The sequence below is a fragment of the Syzygium oleosum genome, unplaced genomic scaffold, assembly GCF_021117445.2.
Source record: "Syzygium oleosum isolate NSW1041296 unplaced genomic scaffold, Sole_v2.1 Sole_v2.01, whole genome shotgun sequence".
NCBI lineage: Eukaryota > Viridiplantae > Streptophyta > Magnoliopsida > Myrtales > Myrtaceae > Syzygium > Syzygium oleosum.
The window spans coordinates 23,969,125-23,990,514 of record NW_026607485.1 but is presented as its reverse complement, the minus strand read 5'-3'; the positions used below and the strand labels follow the sequence as shown (position 1 = coordinate 23,990,514).

The following is a 21,390-nucleotide window of genomic DNA, read 5'->3' as shown; positions in this document are numbered from 1 at the left end:
ATTATGACAACATGCGAGTCTCATACTATATCCTCGATGTCAATAATCGAGATTCACTCGATACATTGTCGATCTACTCAAAGTTAATTTTTTTTGTTTTTTTCTCTCTCTCAGAATATTTTTTTTTATGAAATTCAGTACCGAATAGAGCATATTCCGGAGGATCCAATGGTCGCTCTCCATATGAGAATTTTCTTACACCGTGGGTACTAAATCAAATAAAACTGGATGCGTCAAATGGTGGAACAGATCTCTCTCTCTCTCTATCAAGATTGTTTTGTTTTTTTGGTTGCATCTGTATGCGCAGAAGTCGAAGCAGGGGGGATAGCAAGATCGTACCGACTCGCCGCCCTTGAAAAAAATGGAATAAAGCGTCCGCTTGGTAGGACCCTTCAATCTCATTCCCCCAAAAACAATACGAATTGTGAGGATCTAGGCACTCTTTCAACGCCAACCCTACGTTTCTCTACTTCCCGTCATCCCCTCCAGCCTCTTCTCCATTCATTCTTCCTTCTTCTTCTTCTTCCTCTGCACATATTGTAATGATATAACCCGCATCAGCTTCCTCGGACCGGATCCAGTGCAGGTGCTTGCTCTTCTCCGAGTATAATGACGACCCTTTTGCGCTTTTGTGTCCTGCTGCTTCCTCGAAGCTTAAAAATCTCGCCTTTTTATATTGTTATTGTGCGTCATATACGCCATGTGCTATGACCCTTTTCTGTCGATGGCACTATTAACTTGATCTGCTGCTTGTCTGAATCTGGAAGATTTGGTACTTGATTACTCTATGACGCGTCTCTGCTTTTCTTCCCTTTTATGTGTCGTTATAATGAGGACTTTAACTTATTTGCATTTATCAGGGATCTGGGTCGGTTTGGTGATTGAGGGTGTTGGTGGTTCTTGTCAATGGGAGCTTTGGATGAGGGGCATTTCGATGCGGAGCTGGAACATGGAGTCAAGCTAGGGTGTATTGAGCTAGGTGGCGAGGAAGAGCCTGATACTTTGGCTATCCAGGATGCTGTTAAGGTTCTGTTGCAGGGTTTGGGTGAAGATGTGAACAGAGAAGGTCTCAAGAAGACCCCGCTTCGTGTTGCCAAAGCCTTTCTTGAAGGAACTAGAGGTACTCGCCAATCGTTTCCTCATAACACGAGTAGTTTCAGTTTCTTGTTTCCCTACCGTGATGTCGCGTCATTGAATCATGGTAAAAGTATCTTCGTGTTTTTTTGTTGTGGGATGTGCTGGGATTTTTTGTAATTTTGCTGGGAATTCTGGCTTCCGACTTTTGGTCAATGGCACTCGACACTTAGCTTCTTAGTTTGTTGAGACGTTTTGTATTTTCTACGGGTAGTTGGTAGGCCGTCTTCCACCAACTTAGGTTGTCAACATGTGTACACAAAGGAATGACTACCAGGGCAAGATTTTCACATGTTTATCGTGTGAACTAAAATATGGTCAGATCTTGGAGTTTGGCACGATAGACTGGAACATGTGGACATGCTAAAATATGCTCTACCGCTCATGTTTGTCTCTTAGGAGCTTAGGTGCTTCTGGTTTTGAATATTAGAGACTTTGGCATCGTCTGGTTGGATTTCCCTTTCCTTCCAATGCTACTTTATTTGGTCTCGCCTTGAGGTTAAGCTTAATCATTTTTTCTTGTAACACAGAATAGATGAATGGGCGATTTGATGTACTTGTGGTTTTAACCATAATGATTCTTCTGTTGCTCCTGAACACCTTAGTATACTCTGTCTATTGCTTCCTCTATTTTTTCGTTGATAGCAACTCTCTGAAGTTGGAAGGGAATCTCTGGTTTTATACTTGGTCAAAATTCCTACTGTAAATCCCACCTCCCAAATTTTCTAGCGGAATCTAGGGACCTGGAAGGGGTACAGAGACAGCAGATGTTGCGTGATTCCTTAGAAACTGCTTACTCCAATACATAAGCATACTATCTCTGTGGATTTATTAGCATTTGGCTTGCCATAAGAAGGCACTATGCAAATTTTTCATGGTTTTGTATTTTGTGTTTCAGTTCTCTTATTTAATAAGTCTTCTTCCACCTTCCTTGGTGAGTTGGTGAAGTGTATATTCGTAGTTGTTGATTCATTTAGTGCTATCAAAACCTGCTGGAAACCTATTGCCGTCTTCCATGTTTTCACAAGCAGTATAGGAACAAGAGTTGTGCTTTATTTTTCTGAAGCAACGAGTAAGATTGTCCCCTTGTCAATTGCATGCAAAAATCTTGTTTTCTCCTCCCTGTATGATTCACAGTGTCTCTAGTATAGCATCCACTTCTTCTTTGGCTTTTCGCTTTTTCATAGTTTGGCTCGTCTAAATACTACGACTCTTGGAAACACATGGCTTTTTTCACTTTGCGAGTAGATTTATCGTACAAGACAAGTAAATGTGTCTTCTTTCTATAGATCTGAATTATAGAATTTCTTTCATAGGTTATCGACAATATGTAAAGGACATTGTTCAAGGTGCGTTGTTCCCTGAAGCTGGTCTTGACAAGGAAATTGGTCATGCGGGAGGAGCTGGTGGGCTTGTGATCGTTCGAGATCTGAACCTTTTCTCATATTGCGAATCTTGTCTTCTTCCATTCCAGGTCAAGTGTCATGTGGGTTATGTTCCTTCTGGACAGCGGGTTGTAGGATTAAGTAAGCTCTCGAGAGTATCTGATGTATTTGCTAAAAGACTCCAAGACCCACAACGTCTAGCCGATGAAATAGCTTCAGCCTTGCAGAGTGGTATTAAGCCTGCAGGTGTTGCTGTTGTACTCCAATGCTTACACATCCAATTTCCGGCCTCTCTCGCCTCTAACCACGAAGATTGGGTGAAGATTCAGGTTACTTCAGGTTCAGGTGCTTTCAAAGATGAAAAGGCCGGAGTTTGGGGTGATTTCTTGAGTCTTCTTAAATTCAGGGGCATTAATATCAATGAAAGCTGCACAAGGGACTCAACTGGCAAATCTTGGTGCCCCTCTCTATCTCCCTCAAGCTGTACAACATGCTCCAGCTTTGGATCTATGAATTCCAGAATGGTTACTGCAGTAACTTCGATTATTCGGTCGTTAGGTGAAGACCCATCAAGGAAAGAGCTTGTTGGAACCCCCAGTCGCTTTGTAAAGTGGCTCATGAACTTCCAGAATACCAATCTACCGACGAAGCTTAATGGCTGCACCATTCATAAAGTAGATTCATTATCCAATGGGGAAGTTAATGGTGAGATGGAGCAGATTTTTTCGGAGCTGAACTTGCCATTCTGGTCTCAGTGCGAGCACCATTTGCTTCCCTTTCACGGCAGCGTTCATATAGGATATTTCCATAGGGAAGGATTTAGCCCATCGGTGAAATCTCTATTGCAGTCAATAGTACACTTTTACGGCTTCAAGCTCCAGGTACAGGAAAGGCTCACCAGGCAGATTGCCGAGACGGTTTCTGCGCTGCTGGGAGGAGATGTGATGGTAGTTGTGGAGGCTTACCACACTTGTATGATATCTAGAGGGATTGAGAAGTTTGGAAGTAGTACAGCTACAATTGCCGTGCTCGGCCGATTCTCAACTGATTCAGTTGCAAGAGCTAAATTTTTGGACAGCATTTCAGAGGCAAATGGACGGTGAAAATTAAACTTGTAGGATTCATACGAGTTTTCTCTATTCGTTTACCACCTTTCACCAGGTGGTCTTCAGATTACAGGAATAATTTGTGAGTCATTTCCGGTCTACTTGGGGACTTGAGGGTCTCATTCGAGTTTTTGATTTGGCGGTGGGTCGAGTTTGTAACAAGCAGATTGTCGAGATATTCGAGATGGAAAGAAAACATCAGAAATTTCGACAGGTTGCTCTTCACCCATTCTTTTCCCCACAAGAATTGTATCGTGGAATTTATTGATTTTCTATGAAAGGTCTTCCTTAGGCAATATTTCTAGTTCGCATCGCCTTGTTTTATGTTCTTCATGTTGACGGCACACCCTATTCCAAGCGTTATTCGAGTCCACTGCAGGGTTGCTCAGTTCTTGACCATGATGCATCACTTCGCCTTAAAGCTAAAGCCACTGGAGACATCACTCGGTCCTCTATGAGATGATAGACAGATTCTTGGGTATCAGACAAGATGATAGAAGAAAGAGGCGTTTATTTGCTTTGCCATAAGTGTTGAGGCCTACAAAAGATGAAACGCTGAGCAGGTTCGGTGATCATCTGGGACAGGAGCGAGGACTTGAAACGTGAGCGAATCAAACTTAATCGAGATGTATAGCGAATTCATCTTGTCTAATAATTTCACATATCCAAAAAAGAAATTTGCAATTGTGCAAATCCAGCTCTCTCAGTACCCTTGTTATGACATTCTAAAAGAAGAGAAATGTCCATCCTCCTAATCCTAGCTATGCATATCAGGAATCTCAGTTTCTCTTGAATAGATCTATTGCGACAGAAAAAAGCCGACTCCAGAGAGATGCTTGCGCGTCTCTGGAGAAAAGGTTACAACTACAGTTTACCATGGCGAAGCACAATGATGGAATTTCTCTCTTCTTTTATGAGAATGACAAAGAAGCTGCTAATAGAGAACAAACTTTTATATACTAGTGGAGGCAAGAACTGCCTACAGTAATACGTAAAAGCTAATCAAAAGGAATAATGACATCAGAAGCAATACGATATTTCATCTCCGTAAGTGATTCAACCACAGATATGAACAATGAAAATTCTACATCAAAGAAACATGTTTGGGAGCCTGGATACATAAATACAATTTATACATTACGAAGAACTGTTCATAACCACGCATATTAAAGTTTCTGCAGGTACTCATATGTACAACAACTGGTCTTATATGAATAAACATTTGGTGATTGCTTCAGATTCACAGGTGTGGGAGTGGGGCAGACGATGCAGCAACGATTAAAGCAATCTTCTCATTCCAGCCACATATGCCGAATTTTAGGCCAATCGATGTGAATCTTTGATTTATGTACATGGTGTGTTCTTTTTATGCAGGCTGCGATGATAGCGATTCCGACAATAAGGGCCAGATAAAAGCATGCTGAGACTGGCACTCTCCACACCTGGCAGAACATACAGTCAGCTCACTTCTGAAGACATGTAAATGTGCGCATGATGTCTATACATTCACATCCACGCATCAAAGGCACTCAGTCCAACTGGAAGGAGAATAAGGGGAGTGAAATACAAAGACAGTGACAAGACATTAGACATTACAATTACGCAAGGTCTGCTGTTCTGCATAACAATAATGTGGCTGCCATAGAGACAAAAGTTGGGGACGGGAAGACACCCACTTAGCAGAAGCTAAAAAGGTTCCCATTAAATAATTTTCCTTATACAGTGAACTCAGAGACCTATCTGAGTTACTGCGGTCAAGGGATATGTACATCCATGTGTCTCTACTCATTGCCGCAGTTTCTGTTTTTATCAATCTTAGCTTTCTTAAGTTGCTGCTACCTTTGGACCCTTCCGTTCAGCATATTACAACTTATTTTCTACTATCAAACAATATATTGTCAAATTTGAAAAGATTCTAAGAAGAGTCAAGGCACATATCAGGCACTCGCCACTTATGCATTATTGTCTCTATCTTTTCAAATGCGCTAATTTGGAGTCAGACTAACATGCTCATGTGTACTTTACCAATAGAAACTTTTCTAGTGGATAATATTCAGAGGGAAAGATTAGACCTCTCAGGCTATAATCTGCACAGAGGAGGACAATTGTCAATGATGGTATACATATTGCTGAAAGAGCCTTACCTTTTTCAACATCCAAGTCTTACGAGGAAGATTTCTATCAGCATGTTCAAGGCAATAACGCAGCATGTCAACAATGGTGAATTGCGTTAAAAGATCGGAGTTATCTGCAACAAGGAGTCACATTTCACTTCCACTGCACAAATGAATCGCTAAGATTTGGAAAGCTGAACCAAAATACCTGGAATATCAAAAATTTGTTTTGCAGGAGGGATGCCAAACAGCTCTCCCAGGTGTACACGAAAACGAGCACGTTCAGTGATTGAAAGTAGATCGCCATGTGTGAAAACTACAACAGGCTTGTCATCTGTAAAAAGGAAAAAGCATACAAAATAAGAATGTTACATAATGCTCTTAATGCTTTTTACTAAATATTCTCAACCAGTAAGGATGGCAATTGACTGCTCTTTTTTACCATCTTTATGCAGAGACCAGCAGTGATAACCATCCAAGAAAGCAATGTTAGCAAATGCTATCTGCCATGTAAAGACTAACTGAAGAAAAGAAAAGCACGGGCAAAACTTGGAGAACAAATCTGAATAGTTGATATCTCTCTGTCGCGATGATAAACGTCACCATCTTTTAATTGAAAAAGACGACCTTCAACATCATTTCTCGATTAACATAACATGCTTCCCATTCTCCTGGCTTGACTCTAAAGAGTTGCAGAAAATTTCTCAGAATATGCACTTTTGATAATCCTGGCCTGACAATCTCCCATCCTAACCAACTACATAGGACATAATTAGTCCCCACATAAAATGTAGTCCCTTGAAACAGTAATCTGTATTAGGAGACCATATCATTTAATCATTCTTAAACTGACATTATCATCTCAAGTCATTTCGAAGACCAATTGGGTGACCTATGTCACAAGATTTGTTGGCATCAGCATATTTCTGCTTACATCCTTTTCATTTCGATCTGGCAAGATTTACCTAATAAGGATAAACTCTCTGTCTGAATGCAAGATGCCTCACTCTTCTACCCTCACTAAAGGTCTTCCGGCACTTCTTTTGCCAATTAAAGCTTCCTTTCCTCCAACAGCAGTTATTTTAAAATAATAAATGTTCTGGTACCTTTAAATGACAAGTATGGGCAATTATAGGTATTCGCAATCAACTGCATGTACTGAGATTGGCCATCATGGTTACTGTCCATGGATTTGAGAACTGTTAGGCCGTTAATGACAAATATCACAAAATTCACCCTCCTTATAACTGAGAATGGACGGCAACTCCCGCGAGCTTTGCACCTCATTCTCCTCCTTAAACTTGAATCATCTGATTCCCTGAAAGTAAAATGCAGAAGTATTATAGTTTTAAATGGATAAGCCTATACATAAAGCCAACTGCAGACTGAAGTAAGATATTTACACCTGATGACAAGTTCACCATGACGAACACCTTTTGTCATCCATTGCTTGATGATTTTACTGTCTTCGGAGGGGTCAGTAGACAGACTACGGGTATCGTAGAGACAGAAGGATGTTGAACCTCTTGGAATCATGTACTCCTGGAGGAAGTATGTCCCATCTCCCGCAGAAGAATTATCTGGTGTAAAAGACAATAAAAGAAGAAACTGGTTGGATGAAGCACACTATGATTAACATGTCAAAAGCAATGAAGTAACATTTACATGACACTTGGGCTCTTTCTGAGGCAAATTTATCATCATCGAGCAACTTGGATATCCTATTGACAAGACTGCTTTTTCCAGACCCTCTTGGACCAATCAAGAGGAGGGACGTCATCTTTGGCACATTATAGTCAAAAGGTTTTGTACCGCCTACTTCCTCGATCCATGCTCCAGGGTAGTAGCTGCAAAGTTAAGTTCGTAAAATCAGGTGAGCACAATACAAGCTAAAGTGATTGCCGGCTAATTTAACATTGTCCCCTAATTTCACACAAGGGAATTGGAAATTTCCGGCCCATTAGATGACATGCGGCATCCATATCCATCAAATGGAAGTGAAAATGAGCACTGAACCATATTTTTTTTTCACAAAGAACATTGAAATTAGACGATCATAATTTTTATGGTAAAGGAATAAGCAAGACACTTCTAAGAATTGAATACCTCAGAATCTTGCTTTTCGCGTGACCCAGATTTTCGATATGAACCCGCGAGTCGTCATAGCTCCCCAGCACTTCCCTATAAGCGCTACTCCTCCTTCGCAAGTAAACTTCAGATTCTAGAGCAGAAGAAAACAAGCCATCCTCCTCCTCAAAATCCCCAAGTCCATAAACATCATCTTTCTTCATAGTTCCACTCCCAATTTTCCCGCTGAGACCATCCCTGACAAGCAAAAAAGCCCACATTCTATGTCTGACTGATAATCAAACAAAACCCACTTGACTTAGCTTTTGAATTCTAACCATAGCATTTTAGATGCTAATGCCTCGTTTGGTTCGGAATTGGATTTTTCAAGGAATGAGAATCCTAACACTTGAATTTTCCTTCTTCTTTTTTTTTTTTTTTTTTGCAACATTCAACTCTAAGATAAGTTTTCTATCCAAACACGAGCATTCTAGTATTAGGATGAACCAAACGAGGCCAAAGGAAATCTGAAATTCTAAACTTTAAATGTCAAAGAATTTCACTGCGAAACCCAAAAAACAAAAAAACAAAAAATCGCGCACCTGAAATGAGTGGGAACTTGCGAAGCGAAGCCCTCGTCCAGTGACACTTCGCCTTCTGCAGAGATCAAATCATTCACGACGATTCACGGGAAGCGATCACGACACCGGGAAACAAAGGGGGACCCATTTGAAATTTCTGATGGGGGCGACGATTGTAATGCGATGAGGAGGAGGAGAGAGCGACGAACTTACCGGATAGAGAGCCGCTGGAGACGACGGAGTCGACGACTTCGCCACCCATGATCGAGTTCTTCGCAGATTGAGCTCCAAATCAAGCCTCCACAACACGAACTCACTCACACAGAGAGAGAGAGAGAGAGAGAGACGGCGGCGGTGGTTTTACATTGGCATGAAGGATGCTGCGCATGGAGCAGATGGCGCCCTCGCCAGGTGGAGTCCTCCCGCCAAGCAAGCAGAGAAGGAGAAGGAGGAGGAGGGTGGACTTTCGCTTGTCCTCCTACTTAAGCCATCTCCTGTAATAACGACACCACCACCGTGCCGAATGGAACATGGACAAAGAGTTAATAAACTCCAAACCAGTTGTTATAAATTTACCCGAAATTAATTTTTTTATCACAAAAAATTTCAAACCGATACACATGTGATAAATTTACATTCGGTTAGTTTTCGTTAAGTTTTACCATTAAATTGCTGAGTTGAATGACGCATGACAGCTGACGTATGTACCAGTTTGGGGTTTTACCTCCGTTTGTCATAGATGTATCAGTTCGTGATTTTTTCGTGTTATAAATCCAATTTAATGGAAACTAATGGAGGGTAAATTTGTCACAAATGTACTAGTTGGGGGTAAATTTGTCAAAGGCATTTTGGTCTTGGGTTTTTTGTGATAAAAAAATTAATTTTTAGTAAATTTATCGCAGGTGTACCGGTTTGGGTTTTTCGTGATATTAACCCTTTGGATAATGACGCAAATGGTCCATACATCCAATATACAATGTTACCCATAAATTTTAAATTTATTCAATATGATCCCAAGATTTTTTGTATATGTTCAATGTGGTCCATGAACTATACGAAAATATTCAATATCATCCTTATATTAATTCAAGATCATGGATAACATTGAACATTTTCATATAATCTAGGGACTAAATTGAACATGTACAAAAAGTTCAAGGATCACATCGAACAAATTAAAAGTTCAAGGACAATATTGCATATTGAGTTAAAGTTTATGGACTATATTGAACAAATTAAAAGTTTATGGATTATATTGGACATTGGACCAAAGTTTAGAGGCATTTGTGTCATTTTCCCATCAAATTTTGTAAGAGAAATCCACACACACACGTACGTATAGCATAGACCCAGCTTGAGTACACAAAATCCGCAATGGGAGATTCGAATCTTAAATCTGATGAGGCATGTCGTGATGGTAGAATTCGATCATGTATGTCTAGATGTAACGCACCGTCTAATTATAAGAAGAAATCGTATTGTTATGAATTTGGTTTCCATTTCTCTTAAGTCGGGTGTGCTCTTTGAGTCAAGTTTGATCCGATTAAACAGACAAGTCAGGTTGGATCTAGGTTGAGCCTTGAGGCCAGGCACTCAAATGGCGCACTCATGAGTAAGTTCGCTAACGATAACGACCGTAACAATACCGTAATTTGTGTGTTTGGCAAAACATTTTTTAAAACTGCGTCATCTCAAAGCGCTTTCTAAAAATTGTTATAAGCTGCTGCAGTTTGTAAGTTGCTACGGCCGTGAAGAATTTGATGAACAGCTAAACTAGTTATAAAGAAGTTTTACTCGATCATGAAAATTTATTCGTGAATTATTATTATTATTATTATTATTATTATTATTATGCCGAATTAGATTCGCCTTTTCTAATGTCATCAAAAGTGAAACGTAGAAGGTACAAAGGTGAAATCCGTGAATATCGTCCTAGAGAGAGAAAGAGAGGGGGGAAAATACGCAAGTAGTTTCGTCCCTACGCAGAAGATGAGATGAGGTAAAGATTGACTTTATGCACTTTCATTTCTTAAGCTAGAAGATATGAGCCATGAGATATACTTGAATGACTTGTCTAGCTCGTATATTTCATCATTTCACTCTTTTTATTCTTGCCAGTGAAAACAACGCATTCCATGGTGCAGATGACTTAACCCCAGAACAATTTACACGCGATTGGTGAAGTTCAAACAAAGTGACTTCCAAATCCCGAGATGGAAATTCTTAACGCCCCAATCAGCTGTTCCCGTTCTACCTGCGCTAGTTATCCAATCAAATCCCCCGACACCAAATCCGGTTAAATCAAAGCTGGACGCATCCGTTCGACAACGTCAGAGCGCGTGCGAACAATATATATATTTTTGGTAACCGGGTGTCCGGCCTACCATACGCGCACTCGACTATTCCTCGGGGAGACTAAGACAAAGAACCCACCGCCACGCCCCCACTTAAATCACAAGTGCTCAACTGGGGAATCGAATATGGAACCAGTGCGCCTAGCCACACAAACCCAAGTACGCCCTAACCAACTGAGCTACCCATGGGTGGGTCGTGCGAACAATATTTGAAACAATATTTTTCAAGATCAAAACTCAAGTACATGTGGAAAATGAGAGAGAGAGAGAGAGCACGAGTGGGCAGAAGAAGATTTCCTTTTATAATTTTGGTTCATCTTCCACGTTACCATCCGCGTCGGTAAAATGTCGACCACGTTATAGTGAGGAGTTGGTCATCAACGGCCAAGTTGGTTGGATTTAACCGGACGCAGCGCCGAAGGTACTTGATTAGACAACGTATGCTAACGGGGAGTATTTAATTAGAAAAATAAAAAATACATGGATTTGACTAGGGAAAAGAATATGAAAGTACAAGGCGGAAGTTTGCCTGAAGAAGGTTTTATTTGACAAACCATGCATTTGTTGACAATCATCATATGGACAAATACAAAAATAGAGGTGTGATTTTTTCCATCAGCAGAAAGTGACACCGCTTTCTTTTCTCTATTGAGCATCGATATGGATATCGACTGCCTTTGGTTTTTATTAAAAAATTTATATGTGAACGATGTTCATAACTTGCGACAGCGCGCAAATTAAATGCATCGTCGAGAGGAAAATTTCCGAGCGATCGGCGATTGAGGAAAATATAGAGCCGTGGAAACGAGTCCCGGGCCTCTTATTAAAGGAGGGAAAGGAAACGAGTCCGAGGTCGAATCTAAGATCGATGATCGAGGTAAAACGCCTTTCGTTTCCTTTAAACTTGCTTTTGCGGAGGTAGAATGTTTAGACATGCAAGAAGAGATGAAAGTTTAATACATCGGCACATTTTCGATCATTAGCGATTAATACGGCGACGGGGAAACTTGAAAATTGAGATCATGCCTTAAAAAGAGCCAAATCTCGAGTTCGATTCTAATAAGGAGAGTTTGTCCGGTCTAATTTATGCTAAACAAAAGGGTCGGGAAGGACAACCGGGGATGAATCTAAAGGGAAGTCTCAAACCTATTGCCCATTTAATCCTTAACCTTTCAATTGTATCAATTTAGTCTTAAATCTTTTGACAATTTATCAATTCAGTCATAAACCTTTCAATTATGCTAATTTAGTTTTAAATCTTTTGACGATCTGCCAATTTAGTCCTAAACATTTTGACTATTTGACAATGTAGTCCTTCCGGCCGGAAGATTTAAGACTAAATTAGCATAATTAAAAGGTTTATGACTAAATTGGCAAATCATGAAAATGTTTATGACTAAATTGGCAGAATTAAAAGGTTCATAACTGAATTGGCCACCGTATAATCAATTTAGAACTTTTTGGACCATTATCCCCGAATCTAAACCACTCTATGTCAACCGGGATTTCATCGATACGAAATTGAGAGAAAATTCAAGCAAAGACTTTTCGATGAAGGTTGCTCAGGAGAAACTATAAGGAAGAAAAGATGAAGCGTCACCGTCTTGAACAATATCAAATTCCTTATCCAAATACCGCGTGAAGGAAGCTTCCCTAAGGAAATATTTTCTCTAGAAAGACTTGGTGGTCAAGTCATTCATTGTGCAAATTAATCCGAAATTATTTCAAATCTAAACAATGCAGTCTCTTTCATATGTTGGCATCATCTCTTTCCATCGTCTAATTTATTTTTTTATTCTTTTTCTCCCTATTATTAAAAAAAAGGAATTATTTTCTGCAAACATATTCGCCGGCAGCAAACATTTTTTAATCAAAATGGCAGCCTCATTCAGTACAGGTGATTACATTTCTGAAAACTTTACATATCATTGTTTAAATTTCTCTATAATTGATCCTCACTCACCATCCAAAAACCTTCAAATAAAAACTACTCGAAGAGAAAAAAAGAAAAATTCCTACCACATTTAATTTCTTGTGTACAAAGAAAGCAAAGTCAATGACACCGAATTTTCATGTCCCTTTCTCCATGACGTACTTGACCGCTTCCTTGTAGCTGTTCCATAGCTCCGCCACCACCCCGGTCACCACCTCCGCCATGATCCGCGCCGCCTCCGCCGCGACCTTGCACAAGCCCTCGATCCCTTCCTTGCACTTCTCGAGGAGAGCGGTCGCTCCTTCCGTCGCGAGCTCGACGAATTTCCCCGCGGCTTCCATCACGAGCTCCCAGATGGCCGACACCAGCGAGCTCACGGCCTCCATGGCGATCTCCACCAACTGATTCACGAGTGACCGGATCGCCTCCGCGAGCTGCTGGAGCGCCGACTGGAGGGCCTCGCCGGGGACCCGCAGCCCATTGATCACGAACGCGAGGAAGTAGGCGGTGCCCCCGAAGACGGCTCGGGAGATCAAGTAGGCGGTGGAGGCGGTGACCTTGACGAAGGAGATGGCGGCCTCGGAGGAGGAGTCGGAGAGGAAGAGGGTGAGGGCGACGGCGGAGGTGAAGAGGAGGACGAGGAAGAAGAAGTTGGATGAAGGGAAAGAGTTGAAGTACGACATGTTTCTCCCGGAGAAAACGAAGACGAAACGGAAGGTGGCGGTGGAGGTTGCTTTGAGTTCGCGAGGTTTAAGGTTTGTGTAAGGTAATACCGTTGAAGAAGGTTAAACCTAGGAGCTGCTAGCAATTATTATTGTTATTTAGGAGGAGTTGGGCGTTGTCGTGATCGATTTGCGTGTATTGGAGTCTCGGCAGGAGTTGTTGTGAACGCAACTTCTTGGAAGAGGGGAAGATTAGAAGGCAAAGCAAATGGAAACGACTCGGGATTTCATGCTCGTTTCATCGGATTGGCTTAGCTTTGGAACGCCAAAAGCTGACTCCGTGAAGGATGAGTCAAGATAGAGGATCATGATTTATGATCGATTTCTTACGTCGGGTATCGCTAGGCGAGATAATAATAATAATTTTCGCAATTTGTAATTGTGGTGATGTCTTCTTTGGCTGTAGACAATCAAATGGAGCTCGATGGTGGACCTCGTCCTCGTTTGTTTTTTTTTTAGTGGAAACTTCTGTGTTCGGAGATAGGTCGAGAGCTTAGTCGAAACCGCATTGATTAAATTGACATTCTTTTAGGCCGTTCGGAGTATGAATTGGTCTCTAATTCAATTTGATTGCTCACTTTATTAATATCAGAAACACTCGCTAACCTTTTTTGTTGCCGGCAGAAATCATGCAATTAGCTAACAATCTCATTCGACTGCTAACGCCAAAGCATCATCTTACATGAATTTGAAAACTCGTCCATGAAGAATACGAGACCTCCGTTTATACAAATTCACTTGCAAGGATCATGTATTCCCGTTGCTTAATATTTCATGCAAATACATGAGATTAATATGCGACGACACGGATGTAACTAGCGCAGTGTCAACAGTCCGTCTCGCGGAGTTCACCGATTACTTTTCTCTTAAATTAATCGCGAGTCAATGGTCCCTCACGGATGCCGCGCCTCTATGGGATTTTCGCGATTAGATTGATAAGGGAAGAAATTACGACGGATCAACGGATCTAATTCTAGGGGAGAGTTCTACGATCCCTCGAGGGGGATGACCGGCATTGTCTTTCATTCATGCGTCGTCCCATGTGACGCTTGAACAATCTTTGTCTTTTTTAGAAAGCGTTTTAAAACTAAAATAATATATAGAAAAAACTTTTCCAAAGAACAAAAGAACATAGAAATTAACAAGAATTGGTAAGAGAGTTCGTTTGATACTCGTTTGAACCATGCGCTTTGAATTTTAGGGTTCATGAAATTTCGGATTTCGAAAATTCCCAAACAACAATCATTTCCAAGTTTTAAAACGTTGGCGAGTATTTTATTTTATTATCGATGTGAAAAAAGGAAACAAAGCCACAAAAAGGGGGGGCAAAAAAGAGTTTTGAAGAGTTCATAAGAAAAGGAAAAGGACCAAAGAAAATGTAGCAGCCTAGATGTCGCACTGGTCTTCTGGTATGATGAACTCGCTCTATCTCCGGGCGAAACCAGAAGGTTTCTACCTGACAGAAGTAAAAAGCTTTACAGAGAAAGGCCTTCCGCGCGATATCTTTACCTCGCCCCAGAAGTTCAGTTATTATAGTCATGGAAAGTCATAGGAAATGATGTTTATTCTCAGCAACTCCTTCATCAGAATGCCTCAGTAGATATATCAAATGAAAGAAACACTTCATATATGCTGACCCGGGAATGTCCATTGAATCCATTACTTGCACAGAAGTGGCGTTCCGGGGAGAGAGAGAGAGAGAGAGAGATTAAAGTCCATCCACGCTGAGGTATCGGCAGTCCAAAATCTCCGTCCACGAAATAAAAAGGAAACAAGTTTGATGTGATATTTCTACTAGCAGTTTATTCACCGCTTTATACAATGTGCAACAAAAGCTTGCACCATCTAAAAGCTGTACAATACTCTTAAAACCGTTTATGTAAAACAGAAGAGAACGTGGATTTGCATACCTGAAACTCCTATGTACAAGAGTGAACCGGACAATTCGCGCTTCTAGTCGAGCTCTTATATACACCGGTGACTGACAGAGATAGATCCCACTTGGTGTTCTGTACCCCCGCCTCCTTCCGTCAGTTATCATTGAGCTTATAAACAGTATCGACATGCTCTTCTACATCCCAAAGAAAGGAACCAAACGCAACAGCCTCCAAAACCAACCTCTTTAGGCTTGAAAATGAGGTAAGTATGACGTCATCACTACTGATCAAACCCATCTTCCCATCCTCAAAGAGAGCACAGCTATGCTTCTCGATTAGATCAATGGCTTCCCTGGATCTGACTTTTGCACATCTCTGCAAGGTCTCGGGGTCAAACCCCATCACATAACATCTCAACTTTTCATGGTTTCTATCTTGAATTGACGCTTGGCCTAAAGACAGCTTATCATTGCTAGCACGACCACAAACAAGCTTGTTCCACCCATATGGCCAAATTTTCGGAGACTGAAGGGAGTTCCTGTGGAAGACGCGGTGTCCCTGGTGAGATAAAGTTAGACTACACTCGAGATCGTGCCTCAAAGAAGCAGATTTCAAGAAGTAACCATATAAAACAGAGGCTGCATAAAGTTGGCCAAGTTGGAGTCGTTGAATGTGAGTAGTCGCCCAGTTGTCTGTAACACTAGAATCTGCTCTCAGGCCAATGACAGCAGAAACGTGCTCTTTTATCATCTCCAAAACATCGATGCCGTGAATGGATTCTAATTCCCAGTCTTTTGCAGGCCATATCTCTAGTCTGCCATTGTAAATGCATCTGGAAAGCTTAGGGACCAAATGAACTCTGATCTCTGAGAACTTGTAAAGTATAAGCATGTACATAACATCTTTGATAGCAACTTGACGATCACGCTCTTTGATTTCTGCAATCCTCCTGGATTTCACACGCACAGTTTAATCAGATCAAAGGAAAGATCTAAAGTTTCAGCCGGAATCGAAACATGAAATTTCAGAAATACATGCTTCAGTTAATCGATATGCAGGCAATCTGGCATTTTTCTTGCTTCTGAGTGACCATCACCATGTCTTCAATTCACAACGAATCCCGGAAATCATGGCTACTACTTCTAACACCCAGTGATTTCCTCAATGCTCACTAAGCAGGCCAGACATTCAAGTGGAAATTGGCAAGATGCTCTTTCCATACTCTGATGTTTCAGATGTTTAAGAAAGCCCCTTCTAGCATCATCCCCATTTCCAAGTGATCCTCCTGCTTTGAACTGTTTCAAATGTACTGTTCAATCTTGGGAAGACATTTAAAACCCGAAATTGTGGACAAGTGATTATGTCATGAAAGTGTGAAGGTTTGTAGTGCCGGCATGATATTTACTTATGGGCCAGTGAGTTGGAACTGTTAATATTACAATAACTAAATAATCTGTATATGCATGACTGTAGATATAACTCGATAATGTACGCTACAACAATGGTTGATGACGAAATACCCACCAATCATGAATCTGTCTCTTAAAAACTGCAGCAGGCGCATTATGCAGAAAAATTATCCTAGTTAAAACTGTTTAGACTAAAACTCATTCAAACTCTATAAACAGCAGAGAGAGAATGTAATTCTGAACAAAGTCATAATCAGATCCAGGAGAAACAATTAGTAAGGAATATTACACTGAGAAAGAAACGTAGTCAAGTAAAAGTGTAGCGGGTCAGAAAAGAACTTAGACAGTACACTCTTATATTATGAAAAAATGAGTCCAAGCATTGTTGGGAAAGGGGGCAGAGTGGGTAAAGCGGAACAATCCCTTGCTGATCCACACTCGCTTATTACCATCTTCCCTATCAAGCTTCAAGCATTCATTTTGCTCTATCAGATGTATTTAATTACCCAAAACACATTATCTTCTGCCATGCACTTCCAGAAAGCCATTTATCTATTACTCAAGCTGGCACCATATCCAAGCAGAAATACTTAACTGTTTGAAAGTACAGCAGCAAGGAGATGGACAAAGGCAACATATAAAGCATATGCGGAGCTAGCAACTTAAGGTTATCGTGCAGATATGAAAGACTTGAAGAATTCTTTGGTTGAGAGTACAGCTCTCAAAGTATCGTCATTTTCCTGTGAATGCTAACAATTGGCAGGCCATATTGTATAAGTCTGGAAGAATATATACGACCGAGATTCCATGACTATGCTCAAGTTCTAGTAGATGGTTAAGTCTATCATCATTGATATACACCTTTTATGCACCACCGTCTATATAGGCAATCCAAAAGGGCTGCTAGTGAAGTAAATAAGGTCATCTTCAGCCTCTTCAGAGGCTGGATTCGACCTTCAGCTTTTTCTTCATCATATAAATGAACACAAATTCTTGTGCTTGCTTCCATCTTTTCACATGGTTGTGAGTTCGCATTCTGGGAACCAACAATTTTTATGAAAACCACAGAACTCACACAAAGCATAAGCAAACCATCAGTGGCGTGTTGTGCCTCAATTCAGTTACTCATCTTATAAGCTGCCGTACCTATTAACCGAACAACTCTTCTGTTATTTTTCTAGCAAACGACATGATCAAAAATGATTTTGTCAACCATAATTTTCTTTAGGCAAAGCAGCCCTGATCTCTCGAACAATTTAGACAATACGAGCAGAAACTAATCCATCTTGGATTTCCTTAAACAAAATCAAAGAGTTGGCATAGAGACTATATGTGTGGGATAAGCATGTTGAAGTATGAACCCTATCGGAATAATTCCAATTCAACTCCAGAAGTCATATTTCTCCTATGGTCAAAACGTACAAAAGGACCCATTTTTTGTTTCTAATTGCCATTATGAAAAGTTTAAGCCAGCTCCATGCACTATATTCCTTAAATCCTCTCAACAGACAAGACCAATCTAATTCAGCATACCAGTCTAGCAGTTTCTGTTTGCTAAATATGGTTTGGTAATTTGTATTTCGATGTCACCACAGAATGATCACTTGAGAACTATATCCCAAACTAGAAGCGAGTACGTAAATGAAATAACCGTCCTTAAAGCTGAATGCCAGACAGAGCATATTATATTATGCAATCTAATTGAATTTTCCCCACCGAATATGATCCAGCAAACTCCAAGGTCCAAACTTTGCCTATCTAGATACAGACAAAACCCAAACAATCGATCAATAGAAGCACGCCAGTACCTGTGGAGGCACGCTTCATCGGAGCCGGCGCTGAGCAGCACCCGCGAGACCGCCGCGTCGCGGTCGTCGGCCAGCTGCTTCAGCTCCTCCGCCACGGCGACGTGGAACAGCTGCCGCTGGTTCTGCAGCACCCGGGTCAGGTACCGCCCCGCCGCCGACTCCGGCACCAGGGGCGTGTTCAGGCTGCTCGACTCGCAGCGGCTCGCGCCGGCGACGACGGCCAGCGATCGCCGCGGGCGCGGCGGGTGGCGACCGCCGCGGCCGGAGGCGATCGAGAGCCCGCGGCCGGCGGGGGGCCTCAGCGCGGGGCGCAGGAACGGCGGCGTCGGAGGGGAGCGAGGGAGGAGGCGGCTGTCCATCAACCGTAAGCGGAGGCTCCGGGGAGAGAGAGAGAGAGAGAGAGAGAGAGAGAGTAATGGAGTGGAGTGGATAGGGTTTGCAGAGGAGGAAGAAGAAGAAGAAGAAGATGATGATGATGATGATGGTGGGAGTGGTCCTTGCTGCAGCCGGTGTGTGTCTGAACATAAGATATTGCCCGGATTCCATTGGGTGATTATTCGGCGTGGGCCCCGCGGATTTTGGTTTTTTTTTTTTCGGGTCGGGCAGGTTAATAAATATCCTAAAAAATATATATTTGGAGGATATTTTCCTAAATAAGTTTAGGAAAAATATCTCTACGGGATAACGAGGCAAACGGTCCCTGAGCTTTGTCCCGGTGTCCGATATGGTCCCTGAATTTTTAATTTGTTCGATGCAGTCCCTGAACCTTGGTCGAATATTCGATGTGATTCTTGAACTTTTTCATTTGTTCAATGTGGTCTCCGGACTTTCGGTACATATTCAATATGAAAGTGTTTAATGTAGTCCCTCAATTTAAATTGATGGAATGCCTATATTAAATAGTTTTCATATAATTCAGGGATTAAATTGAATATGCACTAAGAGTTCAGGGACCATATTATATATTTGGTTAAAATTCGAGTACCATATCGAATAAATTAAAAATTCATGGATCGCATTACGCATTGGACTAAAGTTCATGAACCGTTTATATTTTCCGATTATTATCGTGGAGTGAAGTATATTAGTAAATGGGAAAGAAATTAAAAAACAGAGAATAAGAAGTAGTGGATAAGTGATCGTGTCATTGTCAAACATCTTACCCGTCTATCTAGGCTGATCTTGAGTAATGCGTACTGTGAATTTTTGTTTTTCTTTTTAGATTTTAAGAAAGAATGTATTTAATGTCACGCGTACTTCCATAATTAACGAGGGTGAAATAAATGAAGAGGACATTATTCTAAACCGATATTGCGAGGAAATGGACACTTCTAATATATGGGGTAGATAGATTAAGCATTTTCCAAATCGCATCGCGGAATCGTACCTTTGCATATTCACGTATCGATGGAACCCGTTTTTTTCCGAGCGGTGCGCATTTCCGTCTGTCAGCTCCGGAGCTAGTTGCACTCGTCACCGAGCCATTGGCCCGAGTGTGGGGATTGATACGCGTGAATAATGCCACGTAAAACGACCACGTGATGAGACAAATCACAGACGGCATTCATTATCAGGTGTAAAAGTACGAGAGGGTGTTCAATCGGCGATCATGGCCGGAGGCAACAAGATAAGATCATCAGAATAAAAATGTTCAGAAAATAATAATTGCGGCGCGTGCGACGCTATTGAAAACGACGTGATCAAAAGAAATTATGTTATTATTCGAACGAATTATTGAAAAAGAAAACAATAAGAAAGCCGTTAGCTCGTGCCATGATTCCCAACGGCATGCGCGAACCCCAGAAGCCAATTTTTTTTAGGGAAAATGATACAAACAGTCCCTGAATTTTGATCCAATGTGCAATTTGGTCCATGAACTTTTAATTTGTTCAATATAGTCCCTAAACTTTGACCTAATGTTCAATTTGGTCCGTGAACTTTTGATTTGTTCAATGTGGTCCCTCAACTGTTAATATGTGTTCAATTTAGTCCCTAAACTATTTAAAATGTTCAATGCAGTCCTTCCATTAATTCAAGTGCAGGGACTATATTGAACATTTTTATATAGTTCAGGGATTAAATTGAATACATATTAAAAGTTCAGGGACCAAATTGAACATTATTTTAAAGTTCAGGGATTACATTGAATAAATTAAAAGTTCAGGGATCAAATTGCACATTGAGTCAAAGTTCAGGGACTGTTTGTGTCATTATCCCTTTTTTTTTTATGTCAATTTGACACCAAATCTGGATACGGAGCTCTAACGTTGATGGAAGAGACGCATTGGCCAAAACGAAAATCCTGATACGACCTATGAAATATGACGTCGCATATCTTAGAATATAGTTTCGGTTGACCTGCAAAAAATAATTCTGTATAATTTAACCTTCGTGTCCTTGTTTTATGGCCTTCTAGGTCGGCCCTTTGCAGCGAGTCTTGGATCATACCGGGACAACTTTGCAATATCCGAAAAATAAAAATATCTTTTATTAATTAATTATTTTAAGCGATACGAACGGTCATTTTTTTAAGATTATTTATTTTAAAAATGTTTAATTTTTTTTCACAACGAAAGGAGCCCTAATTGAAAATTAAATGAACCGGTGTGCGATACCGTGGGCCAAAAGTTCAAAACCGTCAAAACGACCGTGGCCCACGAGTCGTTTTGACTGCTCTTCCGACGATGGGGGGGGAGCGGACATCGTTCGGACCGTGAACTGCAACTAACGTTCGAAGGCCGGCCAATGATTTGGTGGTTTCTTTCTTGATCACTCTTTGACAGAGGGATGAAAAGGACGAGTCGCGTTTTACGAGGCCGCGAATCCGATCTAGCTCGGGAAAGGGGCTCGCCTCGTGTAAGGAGAACTTCTCGGTTTCTGACGTCTCGGTGGGGGCTGCG

At 41.2% G+C, this 21,390-nt stretch overlaps 3 protein-coding genes across 5 annotated transcripts; 1 reads left to right on the top strand and 2 right to left on the bottom strand.

Annotated features, from left to right (window-relative positions):
• The first annotated feature begins 257 nt into the window (after nt 1-257).
• LOC115676059 (GTP cyclohydrolase 1) lies at nt 258-3,923 on the top strand. Of its 3 annotated transcripts, none has more exons than XM_030598918.2 (3): nt 258-382; nt 861-1,120; nt 2,451-3,923. In XM_030598918.2, the coding sequence occupies exons 2-3, from the start codon at nt 907-909 to the stop codon at nt 3,620-3,622; spliced, it is 1,386 nt and encodes a 461-aa protein (XP_030454778.1). In that variant the 5' UTR covers nt 258-382; nt 861-906; the 3' UTR covers nt 3,623-3,923. The 3 variants fall into 3 exon arrangements, with proteins under 3 accessions (XP_030454778.1, XP_030454777.1, XP_030454779.1); XM_030598917.2 differs by lacking the exon at nt 258-382 and adding an exon at nt 395-586; XM_030598919.2 differs by lacking the exon at nt 258-382 and adding an exon at nt 593-772.
• Nucleotides 3,924-4,741: 818 nt separating this feature from the next.
• Nucleotides 4,742-8,886, bottom strand: LOC115676061 (uncharacterized). Its single transcript, XM_030598920.2, has 9 exons — nt 8,601-8,886; nt 8,409-8,463; nt 7,846-8,064; nt 7,405-7,586; nt 7,145-7,319; nt 6,846-7,057; nt 5,948-6,073; nt 5,770-5,873; nt 4,742-5,067 (listed from the first exon to the last, which is right to left on the bottom strand). The coding sequence occupies exons 1-9, from the start codon at nt 8,647-8,649 to the stop codon at nt 4,918-4,920; spliced, it is 1,272 nt and encodes a 423-aa protein (XP_030454780.1). The 5' UTR covers nt 8,650-8,886; the 3' UTR covers nt 4,742-4,917.
• Nucleotides 8,887-15,126: 6,240 nt separating this feature from the next.
• On the bottom strand, nt 15,127-18,945 carry LOC115676226 (UV-B-induced protein At3g17800, chloroplastic). Its single transcript, XM_056317311.1, has 2 exons — nt 18,491-18,945; nt 15,127-16,222 (listed from the first exon to the last, which is right to left on the bottom strand). Exons 1-2 carry the CDS (start codon nt 18,847-18,849, stop codon nt 15,427-15,429), a joined length of 1,155 nt encoding a protein of 384 aa, XP_056173286.1. The 5' UTR covers nt 18,850-18,945; the 3' UTR covers nt 15,127-15,426.
• Nucleotides 18,946-21,390: the final 2,445 nt, after the last annotated feature.